This window comes from Crassostrea angulata, chromosome 10, assembly GCF_025612915.1.
Source record: "Crassostrea angulata isolate pt1a10 chromosome 10, ASM2561291v2, whole genome shotgun sequence".
NCBI lineage: Eukaryota > Metazoa > Mollusca > Bivalvia > Ostreida > Ostreidae > Magallana > Magallana angulata.
This window is the reverse complement of record NC_069120.1, coordinates 46,181,363-46,206,878: the sequence shown is the minus strand read 5'-3', so window position 1 is coordinate 46,206,878 and position 25,516 is coordinate 46,181,363. Positions and strand designations below refer to the sequence as shown.

The 25,516-nt window shown below is 34.9% G+C and overlaps 1 protein-coding gene across 5 annotated transcripts in view; it reads left to right on the top strand.

Annotated features, from left to right (window-relative positions):
• The window catches only part of LOC128166245 (grainyhead-like protein 1 homolog), a 31,834-nt gene extending 13,077 nt beyond the window's left edge, over nt 1–18,757 (top strand). For 2 of the 5 annotated variants that reach the window (XM_052831278.1, XM_052831277.1), the window contains exons 2-18: nt 8,104–8,355; nt 11,195–11,384; nt 12,870–13,874; nt 14,621–14,775; nt 15,029–15,123; nt 15,228–15,292; nt 15,409–15,520; nt 15,659–15,756; nt 16,302–16,358; nt 16,484–16,579; nt 16,741–16,813; nt 17,030–17,163; nt 17,293–17,345; nt 17,467–17,555; nt 17,665–17,750; nt 17,889–17,953; nt 18,065–18,757. In XM_052831278.1, coding sequence (XP_052687238.1) covers nt 8,104–8,355; nt 11,195–11,384; nt 12,870–13,874; nt 14,621–14,775; nt 15,029–15,123; nt 15,228–15,292; nt 15,409–15,520; nt 15,659–15,756; nt 16,302–16,358; nt 16,484–16,579; nt 16,741–16,813; nt 17,030–17,163; nt 17,293–17,345; nt 17,467–17,555; nt 17,665–17,750; nt 17,889–17,953; nt 18,065–18,203 — 2,764 coding nt within the window. In that variant the 3' untranslated portion in view covers nt 18,204–18,757. Of the gene's footprint in view, nt 1–2,398; nt 2,627–7,264; nt 7,535–7,583; nt 7,995–8,103; nt 8,356–11,194; nt 11,385–12,869; nt 13,875–14,620; nt 14,776–15,028; nt 15,124–15,227; nt 15,293–15,408; nt 15,521–15,658; nt 15,757–16,301; nt 16,359–16,483; nt 16,580–16,740; nt 16,814–17,029; nt 17,164–17,292; nt 17,346–17,466; nt 17,556–17,664; nt 17,751–17,888; nt 17,954–18,064 lie in introns of those variants that run through there. The other 3 variants (XM_052831279.1, XM_052831276.1, XM_052831275.1) reach the window with 3 other exon arrangements.
• Nucleotides 18,758–25,516: the final 6,759 nt, after the last annotated feature.

Below are 25,516 nucleotides of genomic sequence, written 5' to 3'. Positions count from 1 at the left end.
CGATGGCGTTCATTGTTACAAAATATAATGTCCTTCGTTTTGTGCATCTTTTTATTTTCCATGTCTGAAATTAAATACCGGATTTTTTTTTTAAAGAAATGCGTTGCTCAAACTGCCAAGGTCTAGGGCTGTACTCAAATACTATGTTAATACCGTAATTAAGTCAGCATGAATAATTAAACCAATCTAGATCTGAATCGTTTAACTGAATGACAACATTCGTAATGGGCATGATATGGTTATAAGTAACAAGTTAACACGCTAACAGTGTTGGGGTCCAAGAGTGGACGCCATGGAAACAATAAATAATTGAAAAAATAGTGTATAGGACGATATTATTTTCGATTGATGGCCATTATCGATTTCGGTTCCAGATTTTTTTTGCCCGTTAGGAATGGTGACAGAACCAATCGATGAAAACAATTCTAATTTATAGCGAGGATATTCGGTCTGCATACCTGGTTTTGTAACACCTTGAAAAATTGTTTTCCCACCATTGTCAAATACGTCGGGGATCTTTCTCAATAGACGAAATAATTGACACAGATTCAGTCAAGCAAGGGGGCTTCACGCCAGCTTAATCAGTCCCCAAATGTCTATTCCAATGTATTGTGTTTAAAAACAAAGACTATACAATTGAAAACTGACTGAATTGGTCTTTCTTTTACATGTACAATGTTAGTTTATAGTTAGACTATTCGCCCACGGAGTCGCATATTGGACTATCTATCACAGAAAACAAACGCCATAACCTTTCATATGTGTGCATAAATTGTCTGTATATTTCAACTACAAAAACTGAAATAAATCACAGGTGTCATAAATTATGTAGCTACCGTAATTATAAATTCTTCACGCTTGCAAAAATGAAGTCATTGTGTTGTTTATTTCAATATATAAGGCTTGTATACACCATTGCAGGAAAATGCCTTTACTAGTACATGTATTTTACTGCATCAGAAGCTTTTTTTTAAATTGAGTAGTTTTAATGCTGTATTAAACCAACCTCTCTCCTCTCTCTCTCTCTCTCTCTCTCTCTCTCTCTCTCTCTCTCTCTCTCTCTCTCTCTCTCTCCAAGCACCGTTTTTCTGTCGTTCAAATTTTTTTAATCCAACATGTTCTGAATGCTCCATGAAAATTAGACTCTGCAAACATTAGCGTTTTGACGCTTTTACAGAGAAAGTCTGCACATATTTACCTAACTCTTGGGTGTGATGTTCAAATTAAATATTCCGATGGCGGTCCGGGGCCTTACCCTGTCGAAGAACTTCCCCTCCAAATATAGTCTTGTTGACACCGTGTAAATACATTTTAGCATATATAGGGGCCGGTTCTTGGACCATTCAATGGTTCTGGCTTTGAAGGGCACCCTAGTGGAAAAAACATAATGTCTGATGAAATTTATTTTGGTGTTTGTGTCATTATTTTAGTTGCTAATTAAATGAAATAAGTGCATTTCATCTTAACTTGAATCTATATCCACGAATAAATCATAGCCATGGCTGCTCATCCATGGGGATTTGGTCGTGATTTCAAAGCGTCTTCCCTTTACCATATCAAAACATGATTGCGTGAACCATAAACGTTTTCTACCGATTTTCTTTAGCATTTAACTTACTGCACACATACTCAAGTATGTGACCCTTTTCTTGTTCACACAACATATAGTTTACCCAAATATTACACCTTACCGGACAAATTATACTTCTTGCACAAAGCTTTGGACTAAAATTTCTCTCCCCTCACGAGAGCCAGATCTGTTTCTTGTCAATGGTAAAAGTGATATAAGCGAATTATTTCTGTCCTCCATCATTTAAGTTGGGAAACCAAAATTCCATATTTCAGTGATGAAGAATTCGATTCTCGAATTAATTATTCTGATGAAAAGAGAAACCTGCATATAAATCGGTTTTTTTATTGTGTCCATAAAATTACAATCTCAAAGTATTGGTCTGAAAATGAATTCATGCGAGAATTTTAAACTTTTCGATTTCACATGAAAAATTTGAATTTGAATACGAATTCTCGCATAAAAGCGGTGCTCCAAAGACTGCAAATCAGTTAACTGAAATTTCACTTTTCCTGTTTAAATGAACAGTTGTTCCGGCCCAATGCACCTGGTCCTTTATATTATTGATTGCAATTCATGCATATACACTAAAACTTTAATATGCCACCATATATTGGAAAGTGTAGGGACTCAATGAAGCGAGTTAATAGTGAGAGTTCGCCACGACACTTGATTAGAAAGATGGTCATCGGGATTTATTAGTATTGATAAAGTTGTCCTGTAGAACTGTGCTGTTCAAACGCTCCGCGGTGCGTTCCGTTCGACCCCGGGGCTTCACCGTCTCATTAACTCTTACATTCGTAATTGGAAACTTTTCTATAAAATTAAGTGTTTATTCAATACGATAGGAATCAGATGTGTGTTTGTTTTTACTGGATCGCCCACAATTCGGTTCCAAGACATAAGGGGCCTTTCTGAGGATGTTTACCCAACAAAGCTGCCAAATTATAGTTCAAATGGAACATGAGCCTTCGGAGGGCTAAACCTCCCTTTTTATAGTGAGGACTGTTTGATTTTTTGGTGAACTTTGGAAGGCATCGGTAGCATGTCTTGTGGGTAAGTAGCCCAAACTTGATTCCAATATTTTACATCTCCCTCGTTGTCCAGGTGATACATTTCTTGTTAATTTGATAGCTTGACTGTCCCATAAATAGGTCTTCTACCTCTACCCAAGACTCCTTTATCGTCAGAAGCTGGCTTTAAACTTAAAAATGTATTTTATTTTGTATATCTCTGCTACAACTTTGCATTTAAAAACCCATCATTCGGTAATTTCATTTCTCTGTAGAGGAAACGAATACTTAGTTTAGTGTCTATGCAAAGAAAAATAAATTGCATACGTCGAAGTCATTTATCAATTAGCTGTGTCAACTATATAATTAAAACTAAGATCGGACGCGCGCTAAATTGTAAAATTTTTCAGACCGACATCACTTTTTGATTTAAAGGCAGTGTCAGTGTGAACTATACAAGAAAGGTTTAATAGGTATATCTTTGCTAGAAGTCCTACAATGTCTTCAAATTTTACTTTAAAAACAAACTGTATCCACGTACAAGCTGTACATTCGTACCACTGTTAGAATTTTCTCAGTCAGGTGACATAGTTTTAAATAACTTTTTCATTCGTGTTTTATTTTTTTTTTAAGAGAAACTGAGATGTTGTGATAGAAATTTATTAGGGTTTTTACATGTAATATCTGATAAAATCTTTACAATTTTCATCTAAATTTTCTTTACGCCCATCTCGTTAAAGACGTTCTAAAAAGTACACCTTGTACTTTTAAACAGATATAAAGTATAAAAGTGTTTACAAAAATTTAAAGCCTATTTTAAACTCACGTTTGAACATTTTGAATAAATTAATACATATTACAACAACACATAACTTTTAAATAATGTCAAACAGGATGTAGACAATGATTTGTAGTACGTTTGGGTTCATTTGCATGTTTTTACACACGTGTATTTCACACGTACTCGCAGTGTACTTCACAAGCATTTTTACAGTTACCCATCTGGTGTTTTGAATCACGTATATATCAATCGGAACAGTACCCACTTTTTTTTTTTGGTAGGGGTGGGGGTGAAATCAAAACATGAAACTGTTCAGACTGTTCCCATCTCTAATAATGGATTCTCATAAAAGTAGTTGTTGACAAAGCTTGGATTTGCATTAAACACCAAAATTAGGCCTAGGACAATCTATTTTGTCGCCCTGAAAGTGAAGAAAATCGGTTTATATACGTTCTGTGTCGTGGGAAGAAACTATAGTCATCTAGCATCCTGGAGAATTGTGCGATGATTGCAGAGTTTTATTTGTTAATAATTTGTGGTTACCCAAGATTAAATTGACAACTTCAACACCTTTTTGGTGGGCCCAGGTAGTTAGAAATTCGGTAGTGCCCCCAGCCAATTGTCGGAATCTTCAAAGACCGTACAGTTAATGGCCAACAAAGATGGTGTCCATCAAACGAATAGCAGGGCAGGTCACGCTGAATAGAAACTACTTTATTGATGTAAAGTTTATTGCATTCAATCTAGAATCACGTCCCTACTGGTATTGTCTGTGTCTCCGAAATGTTTATTTTGATGGAAACAAATTGAATTATAGCATGACAGGAAAGTTCACTTCAAATGTACATGTACATGTATCTTTGAATCGTTTGAATCTAAGCCTTTTTAAATTAATCAACCAACTGACGGACAATCCTGGTAATATTCTCTTTGATAAACTTGAAATTGTTATAAAAAAAAATGAAATATTTACTTAATTTTATTAGAAAAAAAAATGATTTTGTTTTCATTTGAAAAGACCTTGATGTAAATTGTCGAATGTGTTCTGCATAAAAGTGCATGCAGTTCAAATATATTTTGGAAAATCATTTCCAACCTTTTTTCAATCTACGAACAGCAGATATAAAGTTTGGATAACATGAATTTTCAAGGGAGGAAATATAATTAAGAGGCAATATATACGGTGCAAAGTATTAAGATTTATTGATTTTTTGTAGGTTAAAGCAATATGAGCTGCAATTTTCATGTTGAAATTTTTTTTGAAGAAAATGTTATTTTCTACTAAAATGACAAAAAATATCATGGTTTTAAAATTTCTGTTAGCTCTGTTTTTGTGGGAAAAGCCATTAAGAAGCCTTAATTGGAGCAACATTGAATTATTGTCGTCCTGTACAAAAATTGATCTGCTATATATTCCTTATACGTGAAATTTTTCCTTTGACAAAAATTAATGATTTTTTCAAGTCTTATTCATCATAAAAGTTTAAGTTACAGGCAGACTTAGTATACTAGCAGGTTTTTGCAGCAAAATAAAATTCTAAACAATACAGCTCATATTGCTTTAATGATAAATACATGTAACAGTGAAATCCAATGTATTGTTTTATTACATGATCATGAAATGAGCACTTTAATTTATTTAAAAGTAAAAAAGCATTTTGAAGGATTGAAAAAATCACATCAATGATTTTCTAAGAAAGAATCAGGATTTACCCAAATCTGAAAAAACCCAAACCCTGGACATTAGCATTGGGATTTTTGCGTGTGAACGAACTTCATTTTGTTTATTATCCATTCAGTATGAAATAGGAATAATGGCTTTGCATATTGGTATTGGATCGTTAGGAACAGATAAGATATTAGGACTGTAAAAGAATGCACGGAAGTGATAGCTGATCACGTGATGTATTAACCACCATCAGACCAACCATAAGAACCTAAGGAAGGTTAGCCAATGGCGAAAGATTCATTGATTTCCGCGTTAAGTAGAAAATATATCGATTAGAGAAAGTGAGAAAAGCTACATATCTACAAACGATCATGTAAAATCGATAGAACGGGACACTTTATGGAGACGAATTCCCTCTCCCTTCTTGATTTATCCCTTGTCCATCACCTGCATTAAATCTTTGTAAAGAAGTGTATCATTTCTCGCCTTTCACTGATAACTCGCCGGAAGCTTGATGTATGCATTCAACACGTGATTCGATGTATTTTTTAAATACTAACAACTGTAGATGCAAATCTGTAATTAGATGTATTTGATATTTTAAAACATTTTTTTGCTCAAAAAGAATTCATCTTTTCACTAAGTCCACTTATGCTAGAATTGTGAGAGGGTTGCACCTTGCTAAAGATCTCATAGTCTGACAAGCTCATTATATTGCATATTTGCAGACTTGCTGAGTATCTTTAAACAGATGTTCTAAATTAAAATTGCAGTAGGATTATGTGTACTTCACTCTCTATACAGTCCATTTTTCGTCTTTGTTGTCTCTGAAAGGTTCGAATAATACGCGCTTTCCGACGAAAAGGTTATATTGGGGTACTCCAAAAGATGTACCAATGAGGACTTAATTCAGAGCTTTAGATTAGGAGTACTCTAATGATTCGTTTTACTTCCCCACATACCTGTAGACTCAGTAGTCTACTTTTGTCGTGTTACTCCATAATAACAATAGAACTCTCAATTCTCCTGCTGCTTGTGATGAAGATTAAGGGGTGGTGATTGCTATTACTTAACCCAAATAGAGACTGACCCATTTCTTTTGAGTAAAACGGCCATTGCAAGAATTGAAACAGTCAACACTAGAGAAAATAATTAGAGATTTAAATGCTCACATCAAGTACATGTATAACTCAGCTTAGAGGGTTAAAAGGGTATAGATATAAATGACCGCGGTCATCTTTAACTCGGTGACAAGCGCCATCTTGGAACGCGGACTATAATTAGGCTAACTGTATAAAATTAAAGTTATTAAAGAAAAATATTAACATGCAATTGTTAACAGTAATAAATCAATAGGTACATAAGTTGAAAATTTTTATATCATAATTCTTCAATTATCTCAATCGTTGAAATGTTTACAACAGAATGTGAATGACATTTTACAGCGTCTATGGTTAAGACGGCTGTGTGGCCGTGACAATCTTTACACTATATTTATCTCCTTTAGTCGAAGAGTTCTGTGTCAAGATACAGTATAGAAAAAAGTTAACATTTGAAAAATAAAATCTTTGGATTTCTTCTTTACTTTATAATTATGTGTGGCCAAAAATATTATGTTTCAAAGTTTAAGACAGCTAGATCAGAGGGTTTGTTGGCCATCTAGCCTCTTTAAAGTTGGCGCATGAAATGCTAAACGACAATGTAAATAGTCATCCAATTTTGTTTATTTCCAAGAAATGCCAAAGAATGTCTTATAACTATAAGTACATGGGTGTTAGTTGTCTGACGTGCAAACCACGTGCGTTGGTAAAACCTTCAGGTGCGTCAAACATTTGTGGTTAAGACCAGCGCGCCTCCCTGCGCTGCGCATCGATTTGCACAGTGTATGTAATTTAAATATTATTCGCATTTGAATTCTGTGTGTTTAGAGTTCTGGCATTGCCTAATTAGGAAACAAGATAGGTGTTAAGCTGATTTGAATGACAGGTATTTTGGATAAGATGAACGCATAAATCAAAAGTTGTTCGCTCAAACGTATCGGCAAAAAATCTTGCAAACGTAATAAAGTTCACCGCATTTATAGACCAAATATATTTCTTTTTTTTGTCAAGTGGCAAAGTAAACGCCTCTGTATTTTCAGGTTGCCAAACACAGGGCATCACCCACCCACCTACCTACTGAATTTAAATAAACATCTGACAAATGTCCTTTTAAATTCCTTCTCCCACATCTTCAGTGTCTATTCTCGAAAGTCTCTCGACGCGATGGGTGTTCTTGGAAAATGCTTAAGAATGGATGACCAGAACGTTTTTTAATGTGAAGCTTACAAATAACAAACTGAATGGATTCTTGTTACGATTTTCACTCTAGTATTGGACTATTTAACGCGTGCTGACAATGAAATGCATCACTTCTTCCCTATTGGAATTTGAGCTACCAATCGAAGACATCGACAAGCTTGAATTCGATTCTCTGTGCTTTGATTCATTCTTTAAGGACGGGTAAAGGCAGCGTACTATTTTCTTTCATTAAAAATTATTCATGCGCCGCAAGACTTCAAAGACCATTTTATATACATGCCTTACTGGGAGGATTTCATTTTTCTGATAGAATAAACCAGTTCCCCGGCGCTCACTCTCCTATGGTTATCAACCGCTATCTAATTTTATTTGTAGTAAATATGCAAATTGGAACATTATGCTTCATCACCAAGTGATTTTCAATTTCATAAGAAATAGATGAGGAATCCTTTTTTATCTAGCAGCGTTTACAAAATATTTAAGTCTTTACAAAAAAGGACCCCATTATAAATGAATGTGTGAAGCAATCTCTGATGCATTGCAAGATGACAAATGAGCCTGGCAGAAAGTCTCGCAGACTTCTTATGCGGTTGTCCGACATGGACGTTTTCGACAACAAATTAGATGCAACATTGCGAGACATTTGTCATATACTCATCTGGTACTTGCATTATTCTCCATAACTTCATACTTCGTAACTACTGCATGTACCAATGGAGCAATTCGCTTTTCAAGGATATATCTGAAATGGAGTTTTCTCTTTTTTGCAGGGAAAACGAAAGTTCACAATCGGACTGCGGTGAAGCGGGGACCTTTTCTCCGAAGGTCTCCGGTGGGAGAGCTCTGTATGATGACGGGCCTCCTAATGACCCCAACGGCTACTTCCGGCACCCTCTCACGGCTGCGGAGACTGCCATCAGTAGTGAAGCGTCTGCCTTAGCGTATGAATACAGCAAACTTCCGGCGCTGGACGCCAGTGGAATGAAAATTGGAGAAACTAATGATTACAAGGACATCATAAGGTAACATTATAGCTTGAATAAAATGAGATATGATTATCAGAGCTAATTATATTTATTCGCAGTTGGTTAATGAATAACTTCATGTCCTTAAAGGACCTTATTAATTTTTCGGTGAATTGGGGAAAATATGACTGGGATTTCTGACAAAAAAAATAAAAAGTTCGTTAGATAATGGGTCAAACTCCTGAGGGAACATATATGTGAATTTCTTTAATTTTTGAACAATTATCTCATATTTTGAAGTTTTGCATGAAATTTTTTTCACTTTCATCTTTAAAAATAAATGATATTATATCTCCATAAAATGTAAGAATTAAGCTTTATAGTGGTTTTCGTTTTACACTCCGTTGACTAATATGAATGATCTAGTGATTCATTGAATCCACAGAGACTCCCCTAGGATCAAGGAAATTGTATGCATTGCCGAGTGAAAGTCACTGGATGATTTAAATTCTATGTACTTATTTTCCGAATCAGAAATTATAATAATTGTGATCCAACCTATGACCGATAAATGTTATTTGGTTTCTTCAAAGAGTTCAAAGTTCTGAATGTTGATACTAGAAAATGTGTAACCTCTGAAAAAAAATTAGCACATTGTTGTCCATTAGTGTAAATTTAAATTTCAATAAACTTAGACATTCACATTGTTTCATAAATCGTGTCGTGCAAATTATGACCAACTGGATTGTGAATCAACATTTCAGTCATTCTCAAATTATTTCATAAATTGTGACATGCAAAATTAACCAGCTGCAATGTTTTTTCTTTAATTAAACGACAAAGAGAGTATCCTTCCTACGATTCTCCAGTTTATTTCCGTTCTTTTTCAACTTTTAAAACAACATTTCACGCTTAAAATAAATTGAGGAGTGAAATAAAAATATTTAATCAGTCCAATTTTCTACTTAACAGTTGTATCCTACGGCTATTATGGTGTTAAAAAACATAATGCCAGCAATTAGATTCTTATATTTTGTTAATACACAGGTGTATTTATTTGTTCATTTTGAATAAACATTGATTGCAAAAAGTGAATCACGCGACACTTTTTCACCTGTAAGCTATATGCATGTATTTGTATTTCTGTCGAGCTTGTGTTTTGTTGATATGCTGGATTTGTCCGTACAAGAGTCAAATGAGGTCTCGAAGTGTCCGGTTCAACAGTTTAATCTTACCTATTTTATATAGAACACTTTTTTAAAATGGTTGACCTTCCCTTACATGATATTTTTTTTGCAATATAAAATTAAAAAAACCCCACTTTTTTGGAGTATTTTTTGTGTAATTTTTGCCTTCAATGACACTCATCGCTTCGTGTTTTTTTTAAATATAATTATTTTCTATTGCAATATTTATACACCTTTCAAAATATTAGCTAAGAACTGTCCTAATTCACTTCGTCACCCACTCCTTGTGTCTGGTTTCAGCACAAAACCTTTTTGTGTACGTCAGGTGTGTAAGGTGATACATACGTATCGTTTGATGACCTTGGGAAATAAAGTATGAACTAGATACGCTTTATACTCTCATAATTTTTTACTATGATACATACAATTTTATGGCTAGTTCTTTGTGTTCGGTTTTCTGTTACCAAGAGAGAAAAAATTAACTGAGCACATTAACATGTATTTGTCAATTACATAGCATACATTATCATACAAAGTATATTTCATTTAAATTTTCCGGAAATTTGCTAAAATGTTTCGGTTTGCTTCAGGATAAAGATCTGCACCTAATCCAAATAATGAGTAATTTGATATTGTTAAGACAGCTGTTTTGACGGAACTTTTACACTGAAGATCCGATGAGGTCATAAAATAGAATATCTTTAGCTTAACTAAAAATTCAAATATTTTATTCACAAACTGCTGTGCACTGAATGATGTTGATAGAACACTTTCAGTCTTATTGACAGGCAATCGGATGGGGATTTAGGATTATCTTATGTTATTTTGGTTCCATTGCCAACGCGCCCACGTTATTTACTTAGAAATAAGAATTAAACACACACCGGGTACAGTTTTTGCTTCTTTTCAATTTTGGTCCGATTCGCCACATAACTCCATTGAAGTTAATCTACTTTAAATATTATTTCTCCTATGATAAAAAATCAGCGAACCGTCTTTTCTCGTAACAACGTTCATAATTTCGCCTAGAGAAAGATTTCAATTTTTCTCAATTTCATTATCTACATGATATTTACACTGCAAGGTTACACGGTAAAAGAATGCTAGCCATTGTGAATAGACTATCGAATTCTCTCTGTGTTGCTGTGTATATACTCACTGCTGAGTCAGATAATCAGATACACAACTAATTCTCGGAGTTCGGGTGACTGGGTTTTATAGCCACATACCAGGTAAATTAACGAATATGAGACCAAATGTGAAAAACAGGACCCGTCATTGGTGACGGTCGCGACCCTTCTTTCATTTCCCCGTGGTGTGAACCACCTTAAACTTGTACATTGAGTCTGCTGTTGTCCCGTCATTCTCACGGTACCGCCGACAAACTCTAACTGGACGCTTTCTTTGGCCTCCTTTTCGTTGCTAATTATGCTCCATTCATTATCTCTGCGTAAGCCGGGAAAAATGTCTGTGGCCTGTTTTTGAAACTATTTTGATATATTTCTCGTGCATTAAATGCCATTAATTATTGCAACATTTGCATGAGACTACGCAAGTGGAACCATGTCGGTTTTGACGTTAGAAAGGTAGGCTTGGGCTCTTGCAACGTCTGCTGTGCTGAAATGCGCAACCATTTACGTATTGCATGAGAAAGAAAAGAAAAACATGGTAAGCGTCTTTAACCCCAATTCTCTACAATTTTCTTGCAGAGCTAACCAAAGCCCGGAGCAGACTGGAGTGGAGGAATCGGAAAATGAGAGCGAATATTTGAACCTTGAGACGAAGTTCCTGAGCGAGGACATCTGTGAGGTGAATGACCAGGTACCCCCTCCCATTGACCATGTCATCGAAGTGTGTACCGTCACCACCCCAGCCCAAGCCTCACAGCAACCTCCAAAGGTAGGCACCACGCACTCATTGCCATCCTGATCAGACTTATCTTCTCTATAGTTAATCAAAATATGAACCTTTTAATATCATATGGCTTTAATTGAGTAAGAACGGATGGTGGCGATATGGATAATTATGGGTCTAATAATTATGCTTATAGGTCCTATCTGTCCTTGAGGGGCAATAAGAAAGAAAATTGACATCGGTTTATTTAAAATAATAAATAACCGTAAAATATTAATATTGGGGAAAGAGTTTTCTAAAGAAGGTGTTATACCCTATTACTAAATGAACAGCCGGCGATTAATGACACTGGTTCCCTGGGTTATGACAAGGCTGTCATTAGTCGGACCTATGGCGTTACTAATTGACTCATTAGGTGCGTGACCTATGGTATCGTGGCTGACAGGGTCTATTATCGCCATACTGCCCTGGACCTTAAATTCATTTGTCTGTTAAATTGGCTGTAAATTTTATATCAGCAATATGGAAAATATTTTTTTAGAATTATACATTATGAGTTTAATTTTGAATTTACTTATTTGGTGATATTTATTTTCTTTGATGCTTTATTTGCATATTATATTTCAGTCAATAAAGTCCATAGGGAAATCCCGAATTTTAAAACTAATGAAATAAAAATAGATTTATGTAAATGAACGTGGATGAAAAGAAAGAAGGGCTTGTAAAACTTAGAGTGTTTAAGAATTCTCAAATTTCAAAGAAGTTACACTGAAACATGCTCACGTTGCATGTACTAATACCTATGTCTTGATACATGTATTCTTTACAATAATGTAATGTCAAATCTCACGATCCTAAAAAAAATGAGCTTTGATGTAGCAAGCTGATACTAGTATATGTTGGATCTTTTATGAAACTGAAGAAATAGATCATCAAACGATTTACACACTGCTCGCGACCGCTTCTCTGCTACTCTTTTACAGACTGAGAAACACAAACTTAACATAGTTATGAGAGTGGATTAGGCAAATATTTACTTGGTTACGTGTATATATGTACAATTTTTTTTTTAAAGGCAAGTTCTTCACTCATTTTCATGGCATGTTCTGAAATATTTGATTTATGTTGTTTTGAAAAAAATGTTTACTTCAATTTATCCAATGCACATACAAATATATATCAAATTACCTTACATTACATGTACAAACGGGTCTCTTAAAACGTATATTCAACAAGACCATTAAATAATTTACACATAAATTATGTTTTTTGATGGAATATGATTGATATTTATTTCTCTAAATCTTTGATCCCACTCTTTCCTTTTTTATTTATAGACCTGTTTATCTTACACTAATTCATATAATAATGTGATGCATTATGTGTTAGAAATTTTGCTCAATTTGAGTAATTCTTTAAGTATCAAAATATGTTTTCCCATCTAATGTGGTGACTCAATATTGGCTTAATTAGATGGTCTAATGGTCATAATTTTACGGTTATTAGACGTTTCCATAATTATCTTTTCAGCGTCCAAAATCAACCAGGTCCAAGGGCAAAAAATCATCAGGCAGAGGAAAAGGGCCAATTGCTGTCACGGTGGAGCCTCGTTCTGCTTCAGTGAGGACCGAAGAATCCCTGGAAAACCCCTTAATGACCAATCAACGCATCAAGAACGGTAATTCTACGTCCGCGGGGAACACGTCCATATTGTATAAGAACTCACCCATCGCTGAAGACTGCAGGAACTTTGGTGAAATCGAACAGTGCGATACAGATCCATTACTAAACTGTTGTTCTTCCGAAAAGTTCGAAGAGCAGAAAGAATCGACATTCAAAATCAAAAAGGCCCTTCATGAGAAACTGTGCAAAAAGCCAAGTGTTCAAGGCACCCAGGAAGTTCTGTTGAACGATTCATCAGTTACAAACTCAGAACCCGTGTCTCCCAATGGATATTCTTCAGATGCTGTGGCAGTGCTAGAATCCAACGAGCTTCATCCACTCAGCGTCTCTACGAACTCTCCAACAGAAAGTTTCTCCGAAGAGCAGACGACAATGCACGATTCCGTCGCCATGTCTCTCGGTATGCCAATGGCTTGTGCCGCTTCCACACTCACCAATACTATTTCCCCATTGGACATTTCAATGCATCATACTCACGAACAGTGCTATTCTGGTCTCATGGATGTGCGACCCAATCAACTTTTAGCGGGACAATCCGAGCAGGATCTCTTACAGAACAATGCTATTCAGCATCAAACAATGAGACAGAACTCTTACCCCGTTTCCACGTGCCAGTCCACATACGCCGGTAGTGGCTACATTTACCCCATCACCCCTCCCCAAATGAATCACTCCCCTCCCGGCAATGAAATGATAGAGCGTTATCTCCAACAACAGCAGCAGCAGTACCACCAGGAACCGTCCCCGAGCTACGGGTACTACGGGGTCAACATGAAGGAGAATTACGCCATGAAGTCCCCCGACAGCGGGTACCAGGAGCCTTGTCTCTCCCCCACCGACCAGCTGAGCATTGTAAGTTCTTTTTATTTTACGTATTTTGCTCTGGTTTTGATTTCTTCTGTTCCTTTGGCGCACGTATGGAAAAAAACCTTGAAGTTTGAATGCAAAAAAATTCATGTTTGCAGTAACAATTATTTTGCAATAGGGATACAGGGTTTTGCTATTTTGGTCGGCGATGTCACTTTTAAAGTTTTGTGTTGGTTTATTAATTGAATGCCGTACAACTGACGCTTTGCAAAATTTTTTGCTTAAAAGTATAGAAATGAGTGATTATGTCCTATGATAGGCGCCAATCTGACACCCAGTGTTAGTGCTTAATATTTCTGCTTAATAACTTGTGAAACATTAGTGATATTCATAATTTTATGGATGTTTGTTGGAAAATGAGTAGGATTTGCTTCACTGAATTTATTTGGACCTGCTGTAAAATCAGTGAATGATGCGACAAGAAAAATCATTGATTTTTTAAGCCGAATTAAAATCTCTCTCTCTCTCTCTCTCTCTCTCTCTCTCTCTCTCTCCATTTTTAAGACTTTAAAGATTTTAATAATAACCTAATAAATTATCTACGAAATAACACGTTATACTGCAGAATCTCAACAATGTGTTTTATTGGCATTTTACTATCTTGCATTCCCCTTTCTCTAACACCAGAATATCATTCAAAAAGTGATTGAAAGACGTCATAAATTACATGAGAAAAGTTGTTTCTGCATATATTAATATTGTTGTAACAAATTTATTTCTATTGATTATAGATGTATAACCATGACGCCGGAAGTTATGGCGAAGTAACAACTACTTCCTGCCAGAAAGTGGGCAAGCGTCGAAAGTCCGCACCGGCCGTCTACCAGAAACAGTTATGGTCGGCCTGCGAAAAGATGCCCTCTTTCGGGACAGTCATTCCAAAACTGTAAGCACTGATACCGCTAATTAACTCCAAAATAACCAGGGGCTTGAATTAACGTAACAGATAACAGATAATTAAACCTTTGTTGTTTGTGATTTATGATGATGTATAAAGACTTTCAAGGCTAATCGTGGATGAAGTTTGTATACATTTTTGACTATTGCGTATAAAAGGGGGTTAAAAACCGCAGTCCACATATTAGATCAAAACCATTCTCGTCAAACATTTGATGTGACATGATCCTGTTTTCTTACAGACCAGAAGATACCGCTGGGTACAAATGTATTCTGGAGACCCCAATTTCTTCGGCTTGCAGGCGAGACGAGGACAGGGTCACTTATTTAAACAAAGGTAAAAAAAAAATATAGCATTCAGCAGCAGACTTTGTCATACACCCACTGCAATATAATTGTTACATTCATATACCGTGTAATCATATATACTATGTCTTTTAGGCCAGTATTACGGATTGACTATTGAGTACACCGGGGAACAGCTACCTCCTAGTGGAATGGTTAAGGTGAGAATTCAGAACGCTTGCACAATAACGGTCTTTGAAAACGTGAAAATGAAAAGAAAATTTTATAGAATAATAGTGATGGACTTGAAATTAACATAGTATTGTTTATTTCACAGAGTGTTATTATGGTGGTGTTTCGGGACGACAAGTCTGTAGAAGATGAGCAGAAGGCTTGGGAGTTTTGGCACAGCAGACAGCACAGCCACAAACAGCGCGTCATAGACATCGGTAAGTCGTCTGCTTCTTCAAGGCCGGGTTAATTTCAGGCCTGCGGGATTTTAAAGAATGCTCCTCGCAAAATTATACCTCTTTATTTCGGAAATCTATGCCACATTGTGACCCTTTTTCCTGGGCTTTTTTGTACAGATACAAAGGACAGTCAAGGTGTACAGGCTTGCAATATTACCGAGGTGTCTTATAATGCTGTGTCCGTGCGCTGGAATCCACGAGATTCTCCGATAAAGGTAAGCAATTTCTCACTCTGCTCAGCAGATCACAATCTCTCAATGCAGGTATTGTGCAGCCAGAGACTTCAATTTCAGAAATTGGATTCAATTTAAACATTTTAAAAAGTTTTGAAACTGTTTAATTGGGGGTCTTGACGTAAGATCGTAAATGGAATTGAATTGAGTATACTTGAAGTGGGCGGTGCCTGGTGTAATATGTCATAGTGTAATCCAGTTCAAAGAAGAGGTTATAGTTAACAGTCTCTGGTTTATTAGAAAAAATCTCCAATAGATTCCACCCACGGGATTTCTCCTATTCAAATATTATGCCATCAAACAATTATTAAAAGTATTTAATTTTTTCAAGTGCATTTTCAAATGGATGAGTGGGGTTAAATTTCCTTGTTTGCGCATCGGGTGTCGTATTTCGGCTTTGAATCTGCGGCACAAAAATAAAGTGTGAAATCTCTGCCGCCATAAAAAGTTAAATGTACTTTTAGCATTTGATTTCCTTGCCTGAATAAATTTGAAAATAAAATTACGGTTTCCCTTATTTTTTTCAGGTGAATGTAGCTGTCCATTGTCTCAGCACTGACTTCAGTAACCAAAAGGGGGTCAAGGTAGGCATCCGCTTTAGTATAAGTACTGTACATTTAGTTATATAACTATGACCACCTTAAATAGTGGTACTGGTATACTCTAGGAGATTCCTGTCAATAATGTATGCGGAATTTCTCTTTTTTAGGGCTTGCCTCTTCACGTCCAGATCGACACGTACGAAAACGCCCGAGAGGATCCGGTACACCGAGGGTACTGCCAGATTAAAGTGTTCTGTGACAAGGTATTAATTTCCTCACTGTTCATTTAATAAACTGGGTGACATACAACCCAAAGAAATGTTTTTTTCTTATAATACAAAGAAATCATAATAAACGTTGATCTGATAATTGCACGGTTATCTTTCGTATCGCCCAAGTAAGCATTGTTCTGTTTTCTCTTCAGGGAGCCGAAAGGAAAACCAGAGATGAGGAAAGGAGATTAAAAACACGACAGACCCCCGAAGGCCCTAACCAAGGTCAGCCATCGACAAAACAACATCTGACTTTTGATTCTTTACTTTCATAACATGCCTTTATTCTTTTATTCAAATCTAAGCTGCTCTACTTCTAGCTACGATTGCATAAACAAGCATTCCAGTGGAAATAATCTTTTCTTAAAAAAACTATTTTTAAAAATAACATAACTGACATCTATCGGGATATTTAAGTTATTTTTTTGTTCTCTTTTATAGCCCGAAAACGTAGTCATGACAACCACTACCACCCACCTAGCGAGCGGTCCGAGTTTTACAGTATGCAAGACACAAAATCAATGCCCTTCCTTTTTACCCCGTCCGCGGATGAAGACGGGATTAAGAAAGCTGAGGTACAAACAAATAATCCACGCCCATTCATTTTGAAAAGCTAATCAGTTAAAAGCTTTATCATTTTTGCTTACATGAATAACTATAACATCATTTATAAATTGTAATTATTTTTTTTTTTTCATTTTTAGAAAAGTCCATCACGTTTGTCAATCAGCGGCTTAGACGATGATGGAAACTCAAGGTAAATAAAACTTCATGAAATATTAAGAACTATCTTAATCTTTTATTTAAAATAAAAAACACCAGTGAATTTAAATATTTGATATATTTTTTTAATGAAGTACTCTGTTCTTTCCTTACAGTTTGAATTCCCTGGGGGACAGCTTTGATGACGTCTTGTGTCCGCCATTCAAAAGACAAAGGCGGGACTCCTACGAATCATTTCAAAAAGGTATATACTTTAAACTTGTCACGAATATGAAAGTAAAAGCAAAACTAAATAAGAAAACTAATAAGGATTGTAAGTTGTCATTAATTGGATTGTTTTGTGGCTGTTTCAGTGCTGCTGTACGTACGAGAACATCATGAGTCGGTGTTTACAGCCCTTATGCTGCGGACTCCCACATTACACGGTCTTTTAAAAGCGGTAAGCTACCATGTCACTGACAGGGATTTAATCCACCGTGAATTAATTTATTTAAAAACACACCAAAATTTAGTTACACTTTACAATGCTCTGCCTAACTTTGTTTTTGATAGAGAATTTTTTTCATTGGGTTTTTAGGTTGAGGAAAAATACAACATTCCTGTTGAAAATATCAAAATCACATACAAGCGCTCAAAGAAGGGGTAAGCATAACACTTACTTATTAAATATACTTCTATTTAATATGATTAACGCAAAAAGTGTATTAAGTCATAAAGCTGGAGTGTTAATTGTTTTTCATTATTTGATTTCAGAATTATCGTCAAAATGGATGACAACATTGTGCGTCACTATTCTCACGAATCAACATTCATCATCGAAATGAACAAAATTGGGGACAGTCAAGACTTCGAAATCATTCTGACGGAGATCGAGGCGGTGCCGTCCTGTTGATAGGATGTTTGTGAACTACAAATGAAAGTGCTCCTTCTCGCAATATGGCGGTTAACATTCGGTACCGATGGCAACGCCTATTGCGGGAGTGTATAAAACTAGTCTAAACCTGTAATTCTCTTGATGCATCATCAAATGAGGACTCAGCTTGGTTATAATATGCAAACTCTGTATCATCTGCCTCATCCGCTCCGCAACATATATATGCAATATTACACATATCATTCTGCTACATCGGCGGACACACGAGTTGTTTCCCCTGCGGAAATGACGTGAAAGCCATGTAGAAAACCAAAACATTCCAAGTGATATTGTTTGGATTTTTATCTGTTACACAAAGAAAAGGTTTAATTTTATAGCGTTGTTTTGTTACTGTTATGCCCATTGTTTTTTATAAGGAGAAATTACAATGTATATTACAGTTATTTGTACAAAGAATCAATTGTACATATCAGTGAATACGTGTATAGTTATACATGAATTGTCTCAAATATTTGATATAAACTATTGTTTTAATTTTGAGAAAAATTAAAATAAAAAGTAGACAAAATATATATTACATTCTTATGTTTTCTTTTGAAAGTATATAAATACGATCAACGTACTAATTTTATATGCAGAATAAATGAATTTACAAGTATTGAAAATCACACTTTCTATAAAACATTGCTTTTATTGAAAAACGTTCTCATATCAGAAATTACATTATATTTAAGGTTTGTTTAAAGTGAGTAATTTGTGAAAATATACCTAAATATAAACAATATTTAACTTTAAAGAGCATGTCTGTCGTGTATTCATCAAATATGGTTTATTAAAAAAAATATTATACTCTCTAATAATAAACTAAAAAAGTAAAAATATACTTGTTGACATAATTATTTTGATTTCTAGACTTATATATTCGTGACCTTTAAAATTCCTTGTTATAAAATTCAACATGCGTGTGCAATAAATCATTTCCAAATGTTTTGGGCCAGACACATTCCGTACTGCTACAATAAACGGGCCTGTGCGACAGACTTTCCTTGGTATCTGCATGCATGTACGCTTTATTTGGTTTTGACACCTCTTCAAAATCTTTTACCATTATAACATATTACAACTGGAAATTTGCATATATTTACACACCTATTTCAGCCATGACCGAGTTCTGAAACTCTTTGGGAATTATTTTTAATCTAGTACAAGGGAGCGAACCGCTGTAAAACAACTCGAACACTCGAACGAGATGTCATTGCGCATTGTCGTCGCATGTCTCATTTTCCAATAATTCTTTCATCTACTGTAGTATCTGTTGAAATTGAAATAACATTGAATTAATTGTTAACGTAAATTATCTCATTATGCAGGCGGATAGACAAATATGGTACAGAATTACCTGTGTTATGTGTACCAGTAATGTTCTAAGTTGGCTGTATATACATGTAGTCATATTACCGTTATAATAATCCCTCACCCTCGACTCTAATACTTCTATATACAACACGGAAAATGTAACAGAATACGACATGTAAGGTATACACTTGTTTTTACCTTGACCTGTTTGCTCATTACTCCCACCAAGTAAAGGGTTAATTTCACATCAGCAATGCGGATGAATATTGTATGTCCAAATAAGGTTCAGGTATATGGTATCATTTGAACACAATCGTACGAACTCTTTTATTATTATACATTTTATATTTAATGTAGCAGCCTCAATGGTCGTGGCCATTTTTAGACTGTATTGATCTCCTTTAGCCTAGAAGAAGAGTTCTCTATAAAGATACCTACTAGTCTATTAGGGGCTACCAAAATTTAAAATTAATGTGAAAAAAATGGATTTTTTCTTTACTAAAAATAGTTTAAACCAACAATATCGTAAACTTTTAGGGAGTTCTGATGGTTAGTTAAAAAAATGAAGTTCAATAAATCAATGTTCAAACCTTAACGTGTATCAATGCATTTGAAAAAAAACCTAATGATTGTATGAACGATTATTTTTTTGTTTCCGTTTTTCGTGACAGAAAGTGATAACAGTCGGTAACGTGTCTCCCCTGTCGATCACGACCTTAAACTTTAAACTACAGCATGCTTTCTGTTACCGGGCCCATTCACAGATATGTACCATACACAGGGTGTATTACCACTACACCACCCGTTCACACGGCCTTGATCCCCCTGGTCCTACTAACAGAGGAACCGATATCGTTCCATCTCAAGCCTCCTTCAGACGGTAGACCGAAAGCGGATTCTCTCAGTTTAAGAAATGCACACGTATTGTTCTAGATCCTTTTTTTTATTCCAGGAAAATGCATTTTAGTACAAAATATTTGAGGTAAATGAAACATAGCAGATTGAAAACTGATATTTTGTTTAGGCAATGCATTTTCTTTGTGCTTGATACTTTTGTTTTAAATAACCAGATCAAACCTTGCATGTTTTATTGTACAGAATGTTTAGAAGTGTACATGGAAATCACGAGATGGGGTCAAATATCAAAGGTTTACTACATGTACAATGAAAACTGCATGTAGCGTTTGATCTCAGATTTGCTAGATACCAAAAATACAATTCTGTGGCTTTGAAATGAGATACATTAGACTTTTAAAAAACAGAAAACCCTTAAACAAAATTGCGAAATTTGGACTGAGAAATATATATAGAGAATACAAGTTTTTACTTTATTTCTTTGCTATATAAAAGTCGCCGTTTGCTACGTTCAGGCACAAACTTGTAATGGAGACCGGGATATGAACAGATGGAGACGATATGATTAAGAATTATAAAATGACATTCTTTTTTTAATTCATTCAATTTTACTATTTCATTTAGCGATAATTATACGAACTAGATACGATCTCGTTACGAGTAACGAGTAGGTCTTCCGTTCAATTTTTAAACGATACGATTAAAATATCAATAAAATTTCTGAATTCCACCTCAAACACTCCGTTTCAGATAATGTATACGATTGTCAATATCCTTTAAAATGCATAACAAAGTGTTTTGCTTTTTCACATTTTGCATATTAAAGATTTAAGAGTTTAGTCCCCTAAAATCAATAATTACGTCATCAATGGGTGTGGCAATGCGTTTTACAAACTGATATAGTTATGATCAACAACTTTGTTTCTGTAATGCATAATAAAATCTTTATGGTTTTTAAGGTATATGAAAAAGACATTACGAGTGGCTTGGCCCCTAATTTAAGGGTCCAGCCCCTTTTTCTTGAATTCGGTCGAAAGGTCTCACAAATTCTAACATTTTTTTGTTATTACACGTATCTAAAATTGTTGATCATATTTGAGATACCAATGATTGAATATTTAAGGGGCCAGCCCTCTGGATCCCTAATGGGGACAGATATTGGTGTTTTGATTGATGGAATCGATTAGAATTATCAACGCAAGCATTTTCTCTTTTACAAAGCTTAACAAAATATGTCTCCTTCTCTAGATATATTGTCTCAAAGTTTAAGTACTTTGGCCCCTTAAAATCTCTAATTACGTAATAAATGGGCGTGGCAATGATTTTTCCTGATAGATATTGTTACGATCAACAACTTTGCTTCTATAATGCATTACGAAATCTTTATCATTTTTAAGTTATCTGTAATAGAGTTAACGAGTGTCTTGGCCCCTAATTTAAGGGGCCAGCCCCTCTTTCTTGAATTCAATCGAAAGGGCTTACAAATTCTAACATTTATTGTTCTTACATTTATTAAAAATTGTTTATCATTTTTGAGATACAAATGTTTGAATATTTAAGGGGCCAGCCCTCTAGATCCCTAATGGGGACGGAAATTCGTGTTGTGATAAGTGGAATCGATTTTAATCATAAATTCAAACATTTTCTCTTCTACGATGTCTAACAAAATATTTTTACTTTTCTAGTTATATTGCGTCAAAGTTTAAATACTCTGGCCCCTAAAAATCCCTAATTACGTAAAAAATGGGCGTGGCAATGATTTTTTCTTATAGATATTGGTACGATCAACAACTTTGCTTCTATAATGCATTACAAAATCTTTATCGATTTTAAGTTATTTGTATTAGAGTTTATAAGTGTTTTGGCCCCTAAATAAAGGGGCCAGCCCCTTTTTCTTAAATTTGTTGGAAAGAACTTTTGATTATCTACCACTTTTGTTATATATGTCTTAACAAAATATTAACTGATAAAAAGATACAGATCAAAATGTATGAAGTTTTTGATGCAAAATTCGTATCCAATTTTCGAGCCTCGGCGAGCTCAAAGGAATGGCGCCACTGGCGCAAAAAAAATACGTTCTGCACATCTTCAAACTATGGTCTACCTATCCTGAAAATTTCATATTTATATCTCTTATAGTCTCTGAGTTTATGTCTGCACAAAATGGGTCGTAAAAACTTACAAAATCGGCCGTAAATCGGAACCGGAAGTGACGATTTCAAAATTTCAAAAAACTTCTAGAATTATGACCACTGGCAATCATCTGTGAAAAAATGGTCGAAATCGGCCGAATAGTTTTCGAGATATCGCGTGCACAAATTTTGTGGAAAAAAATAATAATAATAATAATAAGAAACAGTACGAAAACAATAAGGTCTTCCGTTGGAAACGGAAGACCTTAATAAAAAGTAAAACTACATGCAATACACACAATAGGAATTATAAATCATACACAAAATGACAATAAATCCACACACTATAAGACACCACACACTCACATAAATGGCACCCATTGGCAGATTTGGGATTGACCCGGGGGGGGGGGTGTAGCATGCTTTAGAATTTTTTTTATAGCTGAAGTAATCGCATGTCTGTGTCAGAGCAACGAAAAAGAGATGCTTCAAGGGAGAAAAAGAAAAATTTCATCATCTGTCATGACACACAGTTAAGCAGAGAGGTAGCCATCAAAGGTGCTAAGACCACGCCCACAAGCAACAACACGAATAATGTTTGAAAATGCCCAGGGCTGCGTTTTACAAAAGAACTTATGACTTACGACCTAATTAATTAGTGCTTATTAATCACAAACTAATCATTATTTGAATTTGATGGCTGTAAAAAATAATTATAGAAATTTAAAATAAGGTTAAATTAATGGTATTATATAAATTTTGTTACTCAAAGGGCATTCCGTGAGACTAAAAATATTTACAAACTACAAAAATTAGAAATAAAACGACGGAAAAGATTCGAACACCCTCTTATCCGATTAGACTAGTCTAGAAGCCTCCGCCTATCTAAACTGAGCTACTCTGATTCACTACAGGAACGGTGAATATCTTTGATTGTTTGAGAATCATTGAAATAACTTAATAAAAGTGAAAAGTTTTTGTAAAAACCACGGATTTTGACCCATTTTGATAAATCATTAATAAAAATGAACAAAAACTTATCTTTTAAATAAAAGTATCTTTAGGATGGAGTCAAGACCCATTTATACCTAAAATTGCAATTTAGAACAGTAAATGATAAAGATTTTTGAATAAACGCTGTGAAGCTTCATTTGGAAACCCATATCTGTCGTGCTTACAGAATGAAAGCATATGTTTGACTCAAACCATGACATTTACACAATAAACAACATTTACTAGCCAAAAATTAATATTTTTACTGAAACTGAAAATCGTTTGTCTTTATTGTTCCAATTGGGTGGATTACGGTGCCTTGTACGCCCCTGTCCTTAACGTTGAGCGTTTCCTCATTATATAGAAAAACGAAAAAGGTCATTGAGACGATTGTGCCGCGTAAACCAAAAGATTTATTCAGTAACACTGTAGTTTACACGTGTATTGATCGCATGCTATCGATCCGAAATGGAGTGCAAACGAAAATCTTTTTTGCAACTGTTGTATGTAAACACACTTTAATTTATTGATTTTTTTTTGGGAGGGGGGGGGGGAGTTGATTTTAATCAACTGTCCTATGCACTTACTCGGGCAAAGCGAAAGTGGAAGGTCCTTGGAACAGTCGCAATTTTCATAGACATTGTTGTGACAGCGACTAAGACGTGATATCAACATAGCTTTTATAAGTTTTAAGTTTTGCAGTTGTACACGCATTGGTAATGCGAAGTTGATATGTGTTTATGATCAGATAATTTACAGATGACGTTCTTAATATATTTGAGAATAATTGCCGCTGCATTTATTTGATCTCGATAAGTGAAGTAAAACTAAAGGTACATATCGCATATCGCGTTTTGATATATAAAATTTAGTGCACATACATGTATATACTATACGTGTCATATATGTCAAATATATACTTGCGCAAAGAATTCACCCCCAAAGCCGCATGCTTTCATAGTAAACGCCAAAACAAATCCTTGGATTTCTTATTAATTTGAACATAACGTTTTCAACGCCACTGCGCACAGGCAGAGATTACATTTCACAATCTGTGTATGGTATATACATCGAGTTATAATTTTTTGTCGGTCTTGTTGAATTTTTAATGTGATTCAATGTTGTCATTTTCCCGTATCTTGTATCTTGATTCTCTCAATCTGTTGCTCCATTGTTTATGAGGTTTTATTTTTAATAATAAAAAATTATAACCACGTAACCATTTCTGGTGAAGTTACGTTTGTATTTTTTTTTCGTTCGAAAAAAAATGATTTGGAAATTGTATAACTGTAACGCGACTGAGTTCAAATTGTATTTTGAGGAAGGTTATATATTTAGAATTATTACAATCTGTCAAGTAATTCAAAAATTTTGTTCATAAAAAACAAAGAAATATCTAAAATTCCAATTTTAAATTAGCCTATGTTTGCACATATTTTCATTATTAAAAAACACTCGTTAAAGCTGCTTGGTCCGATTTTATATCAAATTTTATGCACGCTTTTCAACGATGGCTATGCTTAGTATATGTATAATAATAGACATTGCAGTAGTTTTACCCGTCAATTATGCCAAATTTCAATGAAGAAAAATGCGTACAAAATTTGCTAACAAAACAAACGACATTAAAAGGTACCGCGTTATTTCGCCTCATGTTAAATTTCACCCCTGACGACGAGACGGGTATGGTTGTATTACGACTTTGACATCGCTTTAAATAAAGGTCGAAATGATCAGACAATTACAAATAAACATGTGTACGTTTTGTTCGCTAATATTTCCAAAGTCTGCTTTCTTTACAATCGATGCATAGCATGCGGGTTGAATAACCCCAATCATTCGGGGTACGAAACCAAGCGGTTTCCTTTTCTAAACATTCCCGTGATGCATTTTGGTTTGTTTTTTCGTTTGCCCAAAGAGAAATTATTTTTATTTACTTTGAATATTTCTAATTTTGAAAGGAGACTGATTCTGGTGGTGTAAATAGGAGAAAGT